Genomic DNA, 15,546 nt, shown 5'->3' with positions numbered 1-15,546 from the left:
CTTACCTCTATATCGCTGGGCCTCTGATCACTTTTGATTTTATCTGTGTAATATTTCAGGTACATTAGCACCTTAAGAATTTGGGGGCAGTGTCCTAAAGATCTGATCCCCCATTTATAACTGCTACTATGGAGAAATGAGTTTCAAGCCCCAACAACATTTTTCCTAATTAGCTTAGCACCTTCTATGAACCATTTAGCTTAAATATACCTATGATCTATATATTTTTTTAAATGTTTATTTATTTATTTTGAGAGACAGAGAGAGAGAGAGAGAGAGAGAGAGAGAGAGAGAGAGAGAGAATGGGGGAGGGGCAGAGAGCAAGAAAGAGAGAGAGAATCCCCAACAGACTCCACACACAGCATGAAGTCCAACTCGGGGCTTGATCCTACGACTGTGAGATCATGACCTGAGCAGAAATCAAGAGTTGGTCACGTGACCGACTAAGCCACCCAGGTGCCCCTACTATGATCTGTATTCTTATAAATTTAAAATGAAATAACAAATTACCAGTGGTGGATAAAAGGTGAAGAAATAAGGATGATACAGTTTTAAACTACATTCATGTCTTTGGTCTGCCATTGTGTGACACTAGAAAAAATTAAGCTCCTGAGGTCTTGATTTCCTTTGTTTAAGTTTTAATTTAATTTAATTTTAATTTAATTTAGAGAGAGAGACCACAGGTAAGGGAGAGGGGCAGAGAGAGACAGAATCTTAAGCAGGTTCCATGCTCAGTGCAGAGCCCGATGTGGGGCTCGATCCCATGACCCTGGGATCATGACCTGGGCCAAAATCAAGAGTTGGATGCTCAACTGACTGAGCCACCCAGGTGCCCCTTGATTTCCTTTTTATAAAACAAAAAAGATCACATTAAATAAAAAATAAGAAACATCTGGCCCTTGTACTTTTATTCCCTGTACTTTTTCCCACTGGACTCATGCTTAAGCTCAGAACATTTATTTTTTTCCACAGAGCACAGTAGGTAGGCACTAAGCATTCATTCATAAATGGAAAGTACAATGAAATATACTTGTGATCTTAGAATATGTGTTCTCTAAATCCCTTTCAGTTCTACAAAATTGATCCCTAAGATACAACAAAAAAATATGAGAAGGGACAAAATGTTGGACAATACAATTTAGAGTCTGATTTTGTCTATATTGTTACAAATCTGAAATAGGTAGACGAAAAAGATGAAACATCTTAGTCTCTATAAGATTCTATAACTGGTTCCAGAGAAAGATAAAGGGATTAGCCTACCAGAAAGTTGATTATATGCACACACATATATTACTGTTTAGTTTTATTATACATTTTAAACAGGAATGAAAATACTGGTTTGGTCTGATACCCTAAGAATGTTCTAGAGAACTGTCTGCAACCTGTAGAATGGCTTTTGAAATAGCTCTCCCTTTTGGCATCTTTTAGTTCTTTAAGATTAAACTGGTTCTATAGTAGGCTCATTACGAGAATTTGGAACCAAGTCTAATAATCAGGGCATGAATGCTTTTGCACATGCTCACACAACCTGGAGAGCTGCTCTTGGATTTGGTAGTAGGGGCTGTACCTAGGACCTCGGGAATAACTAGCTGCTCTGGGAAGCAGTTTGGACATGCTAAAACTAGGACTCCACCCCAGGCTTCCATTGGAGATCCACATGAAGAAGGGTAGGGGGGACTAACGCAGCTCATAGCCAGTTCGATACTAAAATAATGGATACACAAAATATACCTTAAGGAAATTTTGCAAAGCTTCTTCTACAGTTGAGGATGGTATTTTTCCAAACAGAGTAGCAGCCATTTTTTTCTCAATCCAGCTCAGTTTCGAGACCTGCAAATATGAAGCAACATCATTCTTAGAGAGTTTTCACTTTTTGAATGAAGAATCTCTCCTCAGTTAGATGTGTGTGTGTATGTGTGTGTGCGCGTGTAGGTGTATATGTGTGTGTATGCATATAATACATAAATATGGACATATTCCTAAATAACATATACAACAGAGATCAACTTAATGATATTAATATTGTACCTTCCCTTTTTTATAATTCTAACAAACTATGAGCTCTAAAAAGCACTGGTTACCAAACCAATTTAAAATACTCATGATGAGGGGCACCTGGGTGGCTCAGTCGGTTAAGCATCCAACTTCAGCTCAGGTCACGCTCTCGCAGTCCGTGAATTCAAGCCCCGCATCGGGCTCTGGGCTGATGGCTCAGAGCCTGGAGCCTGCTTTGGATTCTGTGTCTCCCTCTCTCTCACCCCTCCCCCGTTCATGCTCTGTCTCTCTCTGTCTCAAAAATAAATAAAAAAATAATAAAAATCAGAGTCAGGGGTGGGGATGGGGAATAATCCTGATCCTGTTTGTTCATGTGATTCAAGAGTCTGAGATGGCCATACAGTATTTCTTTGCATGGAGTATAGGAGCTACCAGACCCCACCTTTTCTTTCTTACTGCCTACTTCCCGCTGCCAACCTGATCCAGAATACAGCATCACAGAAATGTAAATAGAACAAGGATCCTCAACCCAGGGGGAGTGTAGAGCGAGGTCTCGGTATACATATTTACAATCCAGGAGAAAAATTTTTTAACCAATAACCACCAAAATTAAATTTCCTGTTATCATTTATTTTTTGCTTCCTTCTCCCATCATTTTATTTTAATTCCAGTTGAGTTAACATACAGTGTTATGTTAGCTTCAGGTGTACAATATAGTGATTCAACACTTTCATATATCACTCAGTACTCTACGAGATAAGTGTACTCTTAATCCCCTTTACCTATTTCCCCCATCCACCTGCCACTGCCCCTCTGCTAACCATCTGTTCGTTCTCTTAGTCAAGTGTTTGTTTTTTGGTTTATCTCTTTTCTTATTTCCCTTGTTTGTTTCTTGAATTCCACATGAGTGAAATCATAAAATATTTGTCTTTCTCTAACTTATTTCACTTAGTGTTAAACCCACTAGATCTGTCATGGTGTTGCAAATGGCAAGATTCCATTCTTTTTATGGCTGAATAATATTCTTCTGTGTATAAATACCACTTCTTCTTTATCTATTCATGTATCAATGGATACTTAGGTTGCTTCTATAATTTGGCTATTATAAATAATGTTGCAATAAACATAGGGACGCGTGTATTCCTTGGAATTAATGTTTTTGTATCCTTTGGTAAATATCCCGCAGTGTGATTACTGGATCATAGAGTAGTTCTATTTATAATTTTTCAAGGAACCTCCATACTACCTTCCACAGTGTCTGCACCAGTTTGCATTCCCACCAACAGTGCATAAGGGTTCCTATTTCTCTACATCCTCACCAACACTTGTTATTTCTTGTGTTTTTGATTTTAGTCATTCCAATAGATGTGAGGTGATATCTCATTGTGGTTTAGATTTCCATTTCCCTGATGATGAGTGATGTTGAACACTTATTCATGTGTCTGTTGTCCATCTGTATATCTTCTTTGGAGAAATGTCTGTTCATGTCTTCTCATGTTTTAGTTGGATTATTTGTTTTTTGGGTATTGAGTTGTATATGTTCTTTATATATTTTGGATACTAACCCTTTATCAGATATGTTATTGACAAATATATTCTCCCATTCAGTAGGTTGTCTTTTAGTTTTTTTGGTTGTTTCCTTTGCTGTGTAGAAAATTTTTATTTTGAGGCAGTCCCAATAGTTTCTTTTTGCTTCTGTTTCCCTTGCCTCAGGAGAATCATCGAGAAAGATGTTGTTATGGCCAATATCAGAGAAATTACTGCCTGTGCTCTCTTCTAGGATTTTTATGGTTTCAGGGCTCACATTTAGATCTTTATTCCATTTTGACTTTGTGTATGGTGAAAGAAAGTGATCCGGTTTCATGTTGCTGTCCAGTTTTCCCAACACCATTTGTTGAAGAGACTGTTTTTTTCCCATAGCATATTCTTGCCTCCTTTGTCAAAGATCAATTGACCATGTAATTGTGGATTTACTTCTGGGTTTCCTATTCTGTTCTATTGATTACATGTCTATTTCTGTGCTAGTACAAACTGTTTTGATTGCTACAGCTTTGTAATATAACTTGAAGCCTGGAATTCTGATACTGCCACTTTCGCTTTCCAAGAATGCTTTGGCTATTCAGGGTCTTCTGTGGTTCCATACAAATTTTAGGATTGCTTGTTCTAGTTCTGTGAAAAATGCCGTTGGTATTTTGATAGGGATTGCATCAAATCTATAGATTGCTTTGGAGAGTATAGACATTTTGACAATATTTGTTGTTCCAATACATGAGTATGGGTGTCTTCCCATTTCTTTGTGTTATCTTCAGTTCCTTTCATTAATGTTTTATAGTTTTCTGAGTACTGGTCTTTCACCTCTTTAAGTTTATTCCTAGGTATTTTACTATTTTTGCTACAATAGTAAATGGGATTCTTTTTTTAATTTTTAAGCATTTAATTCATTTTTGAGAGACAGAGAGAGACAGAGTGTGAGTGGGGGAGGGGCAGAGAGAGAGGGAGACACAGAATCTGAAGCAGGCTCCAGCCTCTGAGCTGACAGCACAGAGCCTGACATGGGGCACCAACTCACGGACTGCGAGATCATGCCTTAAACCAAAGTCAGACGTTCAGCCAGTTGAGTCACCCAGGTGCCCTGGGATCATTTTCTTAATTTTTCTTTCTGCTGCTTTTAGAAATTCAACAGATTTCTGTACATGGGGATTTCTTATCCTGTGACCTGAATGAATTCATTTATTAGTTCTAGTAGTTTTTCGAGGAAGTCTTTATTTTTTCTATATATAGATTCTCCCAACTGCAAATAGTGAAAGTTTTACTTCTTCCCTACCAATTTGAATGCCTTGTATTTCTTCTTCTTCCCCTTCTTCTTCCCCTTCCCCTTCTCCTTCTTTTTGTCTGATTGCTGTGGCTAGGACTTCCAGTACTATGTTAAATAAAAGTGGTGAGAGTGGACATCATTGCATTGTTCCTGACCTTAGGGGAAAAGCTCTCAGTTAGCTGTTTTTCCACATAAGGCCTTTATGATGTTGAGGTAGGTTTCCTCTAAACCAACTTTGTTGAGCATGTTTATCATGAATGGATATTTACTCTGTCAAATGCTTTTTCTGCATCTATTGAAATGTTCATATGGTTTTTATCCTTTCTCTTAATAATGTGATGTATCACACTGACTGATTTGCAAACAATGAACCACTCTTGCATGCCAGAAATAAATCCCACTTGATCACGGTAAATGATTTTTTGAATTTATTGTTAGATTTGGTTTGCTATTATTTTGTTGAGGATTTTTGCATGTATGTTCATCAGAGATATTGGCTTGTAGTTATTTTTTGTAGTGTGTCTTTATCTGGTTTTGGAATCAGGGTAATGCTGGCCTATTAGAATGCATTTGGAACTTTTCCTTCCTCTTCTATTTTTAAGAAAAGTTTGACAAGAATAAGTATTAACTCTTCTTTAAATATATGGTAGAATTCACCTGTGAAACCATCTGGACTTTTATTTGTTGGGAGTTTTTAAATTACTATTTAATTTCACTGCTGGTAATCAATCTGCTCAAATCTTGCATTTCTTCCTGTTTCAGTTTTGGTAGGTTATATAGTTTCTAGGAATTTATCTATCTCTTCTAGGTTGTCCAGTTTGTTGGGATAAATTTGCATAATATTCTCTTATAATCCTTTGTATTTCTGTGGGGTCAGTTATTTCTCCTCTTTTGTTTCTATTTGAGTCCTCTTTTTGTTTTTGTTTTTTTGATGAGTCTGGCTAGAGGTTTATCAATTTTGTTGCTCTTTTTAAGGAACCAGCTCCTAGTTTCACTGATCCTTCCTTCCTTCCTTCCTTCCTTCCTTCCTTCCTTCCTTCCTTCCCTTCCCTTCCCTTCCTTCCTTCCCTTCTTTTTCTGTATCATTTATTTTTGCTCTAATCTTTATTATTTCCTTCCTTCTGCTGGATTTGGGTTTTGTCTGTTCTTCTTTTTCTAGCTGTTTTAGGTGTCATGTTAGGTTATTTGAGATTTTTCTTGCTTCTTGAGGTAGACCTGTATTGCTATAAACTTCTCTCTTAGAACCACTTTTGCTGGACCCCAAAGATTTTGGATTATTGTGTTTTCATTTTCATTTGCCTCCATGTATTTTTTTTATTTACTCTTTAATTTTTTGGTTGACTCATCCATTGATTAGTAGCATATTATTTAACCTCCATGTATTTGTGTTCTTTCCAGATTTTTTCTTGCAGTTGATTTCTAGCTTTACAGCATTATGATCAGAAAAGATGTATGGTATGACTTTTTGAATTTGTTGAGACTTGTTTCATGGCCTAACATGTGATCTATTCTGGAGAATGTTCCATGGGCATTTGAAAAGATATACTTATTTTTATTGCTTTTGTACTTTCTACCTTTCTTACTCTTATTGATGGTTTTTCCTTTCCACTCACAGAGTCCCCTTTAACATTTCTTATAGGGCTGGTTTAGTAGTCCTGAATTCCTTTAATTTTTGTTTGTCTGGGAAACTCTTTATCTTTCCTTCTATTCCGAATGATAGCCTTGCTGGATAGGGTATTCTTGGCTATAGATTTTTTCTTTTCAGCACTTTGAATATATCATGCCACTCCCTTCTGGCCTGCAAAGTTTCTGTTGAAGAACCTGTCTCTAGCCTTATGGGGTTTCCCTCATATGTAACTGTTTTATTTTCTCTTGCTGCTTTTAAAATTCTTTACCACTGCTTTTTGCCATTTTAATTACTATATGTCTTGGTGTGGACCTCCTTGGGTTGATTTTGTTGGGGGATCTCTGTACCTCCTGGATCTAAATTTCTGTTTCCTTCTCCAAAATCAAGAAGTTTTCAGTCATTGTTTCTTCAAATATTCTGCCCTCTTTTTCCTCTTATTCTTCTTCTGGGATCCCTATAATGCAATTGTTATTACATTTGATGGAGTCACTGAGTTCCCTAAGTCTATTCTCATCTTGCATAATTTCTTTTCTCTCACTTGCTCAGCTTGATTCCTTTCTATTACTCTGTCCTCCAGATCACTGATTCATCCTTCTGTTTCTTCTAGCCTGCTATTTATTCCATCCAGTGCACTTTTAATTTCAATTATTGAGTTCTTCAACTCTGATTGGTTCTTTGCTATTTCTGCGTTAAGGGTCTTGCTGATGTCCTCCACTCTCTTCTCAAGTCCAGTGAGTAGCTTTGTGATCATTACTCTAAATTCTCTATCAGGCCTATTACTTACCTATGTTTCCCTTAGGTCTCTTGCTGTGATTTTGTCCTGTTGTTTCATCTGGGATATATTCCTCTGTCTCCTCATTTTGCCTAACTCTCTGTGCCTGTTTCTCTGTGTTAGGAAAGTCAGATAAATCTCCTGCCCTTGAACACAGTGGGCAGGGTGTGTACCCTTAACAAGGTGGTGCTGGTCCTTTTCCACAGGAGATGTGCAGCTGCTGCCAAGACAGGGGCCAGCTGGGCCACTCTGCAAAGCACATGTGGGCAGGGGCACGGTGCTTGCAAGTTGTGTGCATCAGTCCTCTTCTACAGGGGATGCACAGTATTTTTTGCTTCCTTTGAAAAACTTTTCTTTTTTCCCAAGTATGAATATTAGAGGTTTATCATAAAAGATTAAAAGGATTCAGAAATGAATACTTAAGAGGGTACTGATACTCTCTCAACCCCATCAAGTGCCTTCCTTCCCAGTATCATCTTCTAGGTTTCTAGTAGCCATTAACCTCTATTAAACAAAATTATTCTCTTGCCTTCCTACATAGTGTTACTTATTGCTCTGTTTATTTTTGCCTTTTTTTACTTAAAAAAAAATGATACCATGTTGTTTATTTCTTTCTATGACTTATTTTTTTCACTTATTATGGTTTTAAGATTTTATCCAGGTTGCTGAGTGTGACTGAAGTTCTGTCGTTTAAATAGCTGTGAAACATTCCATCATTTAAACATACGTCAGTGAGTTTTCACCCACTCTTTTGTAAGTGGACATTTGGATCTTTTTCATTTTCTTGCTCTTAGGAACAAGGCTGCTGCAGGCATTCTTGCACATGCCTCCCAGAGTACTTTTGCAAGACTTTCTCTAGGGTAGGCACCACTGTGGGTCATATGGTAGGCAAGTAATCAGATTTAAAAGCTAGTATCCAATTATTTCCAAAGCAGCATGCTCCTACAACAATGCAAAAGTTCCTGTTGCTCCACATCTTTGCAACATCTTACACGGATATTTATAAATTTTATCAAATGAGTAAGAATAAATGGCATCTCCTTGTTGTTTTTTTAATTATAACTTCTTATTTCAAGACTTATGTTTCTTAAGTTGTCTTATTTCATAACTTGAATTTAATTGCATTATGATCAGGAAACCTGTTTGATATCGATTCTTTGAAATTTATTAAGACTTGCTTCATGACCTCATATTGGTCAATGTTGTGAACACTCTACATATACTGGAAAAATGTGTATCCTCCAATGGTACATTATTTTCATATGTGTATTAGATCAAGGTTATTAAATGGGAAGCTCCAATGTTTTACATGCTTAATATGTTTTTTTTTGCCTTCTTGTTTTATTAATTACCAAGAGCACATGAAAATTTAGCACTGTGCAATATCCTTTCTTCCCTTCTATGTCTTTTTATCTTTCCTTCATATTTTCTATCTCTTTGTTCCTCCGTGCTGCACTCCAGGCAACTTTTTCAGATTTACCTTAAAGTTCACTAATTTTCTCTTTAGTGGTGCCTATCAACTGCTAAATCTTTCCACTGAGTTTTCTTTTAATGTGAAATAATAGACTTTTATACCAAAATTTATCTTATCTTTTTTCTAATCTACCTGGTCAGTTTTGTAGTCTCATGCTCCTCATCTATTCCCCTCTCCCCGATTCCTTTTATTTGAAAAAAAGAAAAAAACACACTGTATAAGTAGCTATTTAACATTGTATATTCCACGGTTCCAAGATCTGAAGTCCTTTTAGATCTATTCCTGATTTTGGTTTCTGCTGACTGTCATACTTGATGCCTTATTTCTTTGTATATTCTATTATTTTTGACTGTGACCTCATCATCCTTGGGCTACTCTGCAGTTTTATAAGGCCTGTGTGCATGTATATTCTTCCAGGGAAGATCAACATTAGCTTCTGCCATTTGTTTATGCCATGAAGATCAGGATCCACTTTAAATCAGAATTTCCTTCTTGGGTTTTTGTTTGCTTGTTTGTTTTATTTTTATTTTTATTTTTTTGAACTTTTAAAGAATTTATTCTATGAAAAAGAGACCAGGTGATGGCCACAGGCATGACAACTGGGGTCCAAAACAGAGAAAATGTCTTTTTCATCACAAAAATCAAACTCTACTCCTAGTGTCCTTCTCTCAGGGTTTGTGTTGAGTTTCCAGACCCTTAAGCTCTATTAAGAGCCAGCTTTCACTACTTTTAGGTAAATTCACCAAAATTCCGTTCTTGTTAAAAATTGTGAATAAGGGGCGCCTGGGTGGTGCAGTCGGTTAAGCGTCCGACTTCAGCCAGGTCACGATCTCGCGGTCCGTGAGTTCGAGCCCCGCGTCAGGCTCTGGGCTGATGGCTCGGAGCCTGGAGCCTGTTTCCGACTCTGTGTCTCCCTCTCTCTCTGCCCCTCCCCCGTTCATGCTCTGTCTCTGTCTGTCCCAAAAATAAATAAAAAACATTAAAAAAATAAAATAAAATAAAAAATTAAAAAAAAAAATTGTGAATAATAATGGGGCGCCTGGGTGGTTCAGTCGGTTAAGTGTCTGACTTCGGCTCAGGTCATGATCTCGCGGTCTGTGAGTTTGAGCCCCGCATCGGGCTCTGTGCCGACAGCTCGGAGCCTAGAGCCTTCTTTGGATTCTGTGTCTCCCTCTCTCTCTGCCCCTCTCCTGCTCATGCTCTGTCTCTCTCTCTGTCAAAAATAAACAAACACTAAATTTTTTTTTAAATTGTGAATAATATTTCTGTGAAATCAGTTAAACTCAGCATTTTGGCCGGTTCCATTTTTCTGTTTCTCGTCTTAGTATAACTATCATCTGTCCGTACGACACACCCATAAGCAAGGAAAACAAAGAATCCTAGCTTTTAGTTTTTACATTGTCCCCATACTCTCTGAGGGCTAGTAGCCTTCGTGAAGCTTCGTGTGGGAGTAGAAGGCTTCTTGATCCGGGAAGGATTTTCCACAGATGCTGCCCAGGCAGCCATCATCCTCCTTGCGTGAGTGACGGACGCGGCTGTCATGGCAGCGTGGGATGCAAAAGATTTACCGGAGTACTTGCATTTGAAGGGCTTTTCCCGAGTGTTGCCTGATATATGTGCAGAGGATGCCAGAGGCAGTGAACCTCTTTGTGCAATACACACACTGGGATGGTCTGTCTCCAGAGTGGATTCTCGTGTGTTTGTTTAGGCTGGAAGACTGAGAGAAGCATTTCCCACACGTAGAACACTTGTGAGGCTGGTGCTTCTCGTGAACGTGCAGGACAGGGATCCGGAGCTGGTCCCACTTCTCAAAGGATCGTGTGCAGACAGAGCAGGGAAATTTCCTATCACCCTGGTCCACACAAGGGGTGTACTTGAGGTGCTTGTCTCTGTAATATTTGTAGGTAAATACTTTTCCACATCTTTCACACCTGTAGCCTTCTGCAGACTCTTCAGAGGGCCCAGGCACCTGCTTCCTCTGTTCTGTGAGCTAAAGGCTCACGGGAATGTCCAAAAACTTTCCATAGCAGTCTCCATACCACACAAGGACCTCTTGGTTCTGGCAGATATCCTTGCAGCTCTCGTAAGATATCTGCCTTTGACATTGCAACCAGGCTCTGCTCCTTGGGGAAACAGGCACAGTTGACAGAGGACATCCAGTTCCCTGCACCTCCTTTTCCATCTATAAAGTGGCTCAAATGACCACCTTTGACGGTCTCGCACATCAGAGAACTGTCTGCATAGGTCTTGACTTCACTGGCATTGACCACTTTACCTTGAAAAGGTCCAAACCTGACTCCTTTGGCAACAAGGCTACTGCAGAATGCACCAAAAATGCCACACTTCACCAAACATCGTCTGCTTGAGGCAGAGACCTTCTGGTAGTTGAAGGAGTCTTTACCCAGAGTTCGACAAAGAGAAGCAGATCCAGAGCTGTCTGTGGGGACCAGGAACCCGGGAAAATGATTTCCCTTGCTGGTTCAGGAGTTTGGAGCCCTCCTCAGACCACTTGCTGGGGGAGCAAGATAATAACTGGGAGGCCTCCACCCCCTCAGGTCACCGGGAAGCGTTCGCAGCCGGCGGCGGCATGAAAATTTCAGGTCCACGGCATTGGCCACTGTCGCGTCGGCCACCAGTATGGCCCAAGCCTTCACTGGTGGCGCCTGTATACTCGTGGCTGCTGTTGAGGAAGTGGGGCACCTCTCTGGGGAGCTGGGGAACTGGGTACCGCGCTGGTGGCTTGCTGTACCAGGGCGGATCGTAGAGCCGCTCCCTCCACAGGGCCAGGTTGGAGCTCAGCAAGGGAGGCGCGGACCGCACCGGAAGGCAAAGGGGGACATAGCGTGGGATGCAGGCACGGCGGCCTCCAGCTGCGGGAAAAGTTGAACATCGTCCCCCGCAGCGGTTAGCATGTTCCCATAGCGGCCACAGGCCGGGAAAGGTGTGCAGGAGGCGTCCAGGTGTTGGGGGCATCCTGGGCCGCCCTAGGCAGGTAGCACATGTTGCCCTTGGATCCGGCCTCACCTGGCGGCCGCAGAGCCATCCCGGGGCACAGCGCGGGTCGGGTCTTCCAGAGGCCCACCACGCAACCAGCACCTCCAGGGCCCTGAGGGTGGCGGGGGCTCCGCACTGGTAGGCTGCAGGCTGGTGTTTGTTTTTAACAGTCATTTATTTTTGAGAGACAGGGAGAGACAGAGCGTGGGCAGAGGAGGGGCAGAGAAAGAAGGAGACACAGAATCCAAAGCAGGCTCCAGGCTCTGAGCCGTCACCCGTTCGACGCGGGGCTCGAACCCACAGACCGTGAGATCGTGACCTGAACCACCTGGCCGCCCCTCCTTCTTGGGTTTTTTAAGCCTAAACATATAATGTACATTCAAGCCCCAGACTCGTGTGAGGTCGGGTTGGTGGGTTTTAAGCCTTTGGAGTCTTGTACCTTCATGAAGACTCAGATTCTTAATATCAAAAACTGGCATAATAAAAACTGCTTACAGGGCTGTTTTAAGGATTAAAGGAGATAAGAAATATAAAGTATAAACTGCACATTTGATACATAGCAGGTGTTCAACAAAAAAGCTTCCTTTTCCATTCCTAATCTTCAAACCTCAACTAACAAGCTTCCTCTTTTGCTTATGCTAATCTTCTCATTCAGAAATAGCATTTCTCTTAAGCATAATTTTTTCATGCATCCCTGAAGATGTATTTTCACATTATGTTAATTTTCTATAAACTAATGTCACTTAACACACCGGGGCTTAGACTCGCCAGCTGCCTTTATTTATTCCTATATATTTCATGTCCTTTTCTAAATTCAGGTCTTTCAAGGCAAGAACAGTAGGCACATAAATGCTCAAGACACTCTGTTAAGTGACAAAGTCCTCTCACGAAACAAAGAGTAGGACACCAACACAGGGCACACGCAGGTAGGTGGCTGATCGCCAATTGAGAGAGCACAAAGGAGACGGTGTGATTGTTGTGAGGGGAAATGGAGAGGTGGTAGGTGGAAAAGCACAGACATCTATGTATACATATAAAACCACATGCCATATGTAACATGGTATATAAACCAATCAATCATAAACTCATAAAACACGTACTGATTTTATCATTTTCCCTACAGCAGGCACCTGGTGAGACAACTAAAGAAAGAATAAGTCATTAAAAATATATCACGTAATCAAAGTATACTGAGATAAGAATTATGGATAAAAACATTCGGCTTACAGTATAACAGTATCTTCCTTTGAGGTAATACAAAAAAGGTTCTTCGGGTAAAAACTGGATTGCTTTATCCAGATGCTCCTAAAAGAAAAGTCCAAAACAAATACCATCTCTCAGGGTTCAGGTGGTGTTGAATGCAGCTGTGCCGAAATTCAAAGGGGCTTTACGGTGTTGTTTAGTCCCCCTCCTTAATCCCTACCATTAACATAAGACGTCATACCAATAATTCAATTATCAGAAATGATTGCTCACAACTAGAACCTGACTGTGATGATGATTTCATTAAGCTATGGGTAATTTAAAGCCAACGTCACTATAAAAAGTAGAAAACCTCCAAGTGACGCTTTTGTCTGCCCATGACTTGCCTAGCTAATACTCATTCAGCAGCATGCTTGCAAGTTTCCAATGATTAGGATATAATGGAAGACAGAATAGCAGAACTGGGTTGTGGAGGAAGCTATTCCCCTGACATTATTAAAATGGGTATAGGGAGCTGGAAAACAAAGAAACTTCTTAGCTCATTTATTGAGCTATCAAAGCTACAGGCACATTACAAATGATTTACACGTATATTACTTATTTTATTCATTTATCACGGTATGTTGAAGTCCTAGATTGGATTCTATTCCCCCCACCAAATCAATACGCAAGTATTTTATTCATTTATCATGGTAAGTTTAAGTCCCAGATTGGATTCTATTCCTTCCACCAAGTCAATATGCAAGTAATGTTAACTAATTAGTCCCGATCATGTTTCTGATGTTGGTGAACTCATCACCAAAAGACTAATCCTGTCTTTGAAAAACTAATACTCATCTACTATGTAAGTTCTTTCAAGATCTAGAATAATAATCTTCAATCACTCAAATAGGTTTCATTTTTTTGGCACAGTACTATTTAAAGACTGTCACTTCATTTAGATAAAAAAGATAGGGACACCTGAGTGGCTCACGCAGTTAAGCATCTGACTCTTGATTTTGACTCAGGTCATGATCTCACAGTTCGTGTGCTGGAGCCCCACCTTGGACTCTTTGCTGACAGCGTGGAGCCTGCTTGGGATTCTCTCTCTCCCTCTCGCTCTGTCCCTCTCCCCTTCTTGCACATGTTCTCTCTCTCTCTCAAAATAAATATATAAACACTGAAAAAATAAAATAAAAATTAAAAAGATAAACTTCTTGAGATTGAGATTAATTTGGGTTTTATAACTTTTTTTTGAGAGACAGTGTGAGAGAGAGAGAGAGAGAGAGAGAGCATGAGCAGGGGAGGGGCAGAGGGAGAGGGAGAGAAAGAATCTGAAGCAGGCCCCACACCCAGCATGGAGCCTGTCATGGGCTCAATTCCATGACCAATAGATCATGACCTGAGCCAAAATCAAGAGTTGGACGCTTAAGTGACTGAGCCACCCACACACCGTGAGAGATCCATTTATTAAATAATTTGATTTATGCCTTTTAATGGAACACATAGCTACATTAAAATATCTTTAATATCAAGAAATACCTTGAAGCGATGTCCATAGTTGATTTTATTTTGTAAGCCCTCAAACTCAGACACATAGCCACACAAGACTGCATACCTGAAAAGGATAAAAACAGTGGATAGTGCGTGAACTTTTTAATCAAATATACCAAGTAAACATTTTAAGAATATCTCTAAAGCATTCATTAATACTTGATGAAAGGATTCAGATAGATACAAGGGCCCTAAAAATAATAAATACTTGACATTAACATGAGGCTGGTTTCCTCAGCTATTACTGAGGATACTCACACTGTCTACCTCATATGTGTGCCACAAGGGCAAGATACCTAAAACGTGTAATTGCTTAGAATACTACGTGGCACACAGTGAGTTTCAAGAAATATTAGCTGCTTCTATCACCATCATCAGCATCAAAGTCACAAAGAGGCTCTCAGAAAAAGTCTAGTCATAACAGTGATAAATTGAAAAAATATATTGTGTCATCATATCCCTGTTCTTCCTTTAACAGAATTAAAAATAAAAATGTCACGGCCTCCCTTGATATGATTTGAAAACAAAAATAAGTATCATGACTAAAACAAAGTCAAAGGTAATTTCAAAATACACTTTTTTTTTTAAGTTTATTTATGTATTTGGGGGGGGGGGGCGTGTAGGGGCAGAGAGACAGGGAGAAAGAGAATGCCAAGCAGGCTCTGCACTGTCAGCACAGACCCCAACACAGGGCTCGAACTCACAGACCATGAGATCATGACCTGAGCTGACATCAAGGGTCAGATGCTCAACCCACTGAGCCACCCAGGCACCTCCACTTTTCTTTTTCTTGAAAGTTTTAAAAAAATTTGTTTATTTATTTTGAGAAAGAGAGAGAGAAAGAGAGTGAAAGTAGGGGGAGGGGCAGAGAGGGAGGAGAGACAGAATCCCAAGCAGGCTCTGCACTATCAGCACAGAGGCTGACGTGGGGCTCAATGACAAAAACCGTGAGATCGTGACCTGAGCCAAAATCAAGAGCTGGACGCTCAGCCATCTGAGCCACCTAGACGCCCCATGAATACGCTTTTCCAAAAAATTCCCCATGACCTTCAATCCTTCCTTGGAAACACTGCATACGAGAATATGGCATCCCATGAATTGTTTACTTTTTTTTCCCCACTGGGAATACAAAA

General features: G+C 40.0%; 2 protein-coding genes across 7 annotated transcripts in view; both read right to left on the bottom strand.

Annotated features, from left to right (window-relative positions):
• Positions 1-15,546, bottom strand: part of RMDN2 (regulator of microtubule dynamics 2) — an 80,417-nt gene that overhangs the window by 18,123 nt on the left and 46,748 nt on the right. For 5 of the 6 annotated variants that reach the window (XM_058683070.1, XM_058683069.1, XM_058683067.1 and 2 more), the window contains 3 exons: positions 14,402-14,477; positions 12,905-12,982; positions 1,732-1,830 (listed from right to left, as the gene is read on the bottom strand). In XM_058683070.1, the coding sequence (XP_058539053.1) occupies positions 1,732-1,830; positions 12,905-12,982; positions 14,402-14,477 (253 nt within the window). The remainder of the gene's footprint in view (positions 1-1,731; positions 1,831-12,904; positions 12,983-14,401; positions 14,478-15,546) is intronic. The other variant, XM_058683068.1, reaches the window with a different exon arrangement.
• Positions 9,958-12,895, bottom strand: LOC131484637 (uncharacterized). The gene has a single exon (XM_058683074.1). It carries the CDS (start codon positions 11,849-11,851, stop codon positions 11,240-11,242), a length of 612 nt encoding a protein of 203 aa, XP_058539057.1. The 5' UTR covers positions 11,852-12,895; the 3' UTR covers positions 9,958-11,239.

This window comes from Neofelis nebulosa, chromosome 9, assembly GCF_028018385.1.
Source record: "Neofelis nebulosa isolate mNeoNeb1 chromosome 9, mNeoNeb1.pri, whole genome shotgun sequence".
Taxonomy (NCBI): domain Eukaryota; kingdom Metazoa; phylum Chordata; class Mammalia; order Carnivora; family Felidae; genus Neofelis; species Neofelis nebulosa.
Note: the sequence above shows the minus strand (reverse complement) of the source record. Positions and strands in the feature narration are given on the sequence as shown.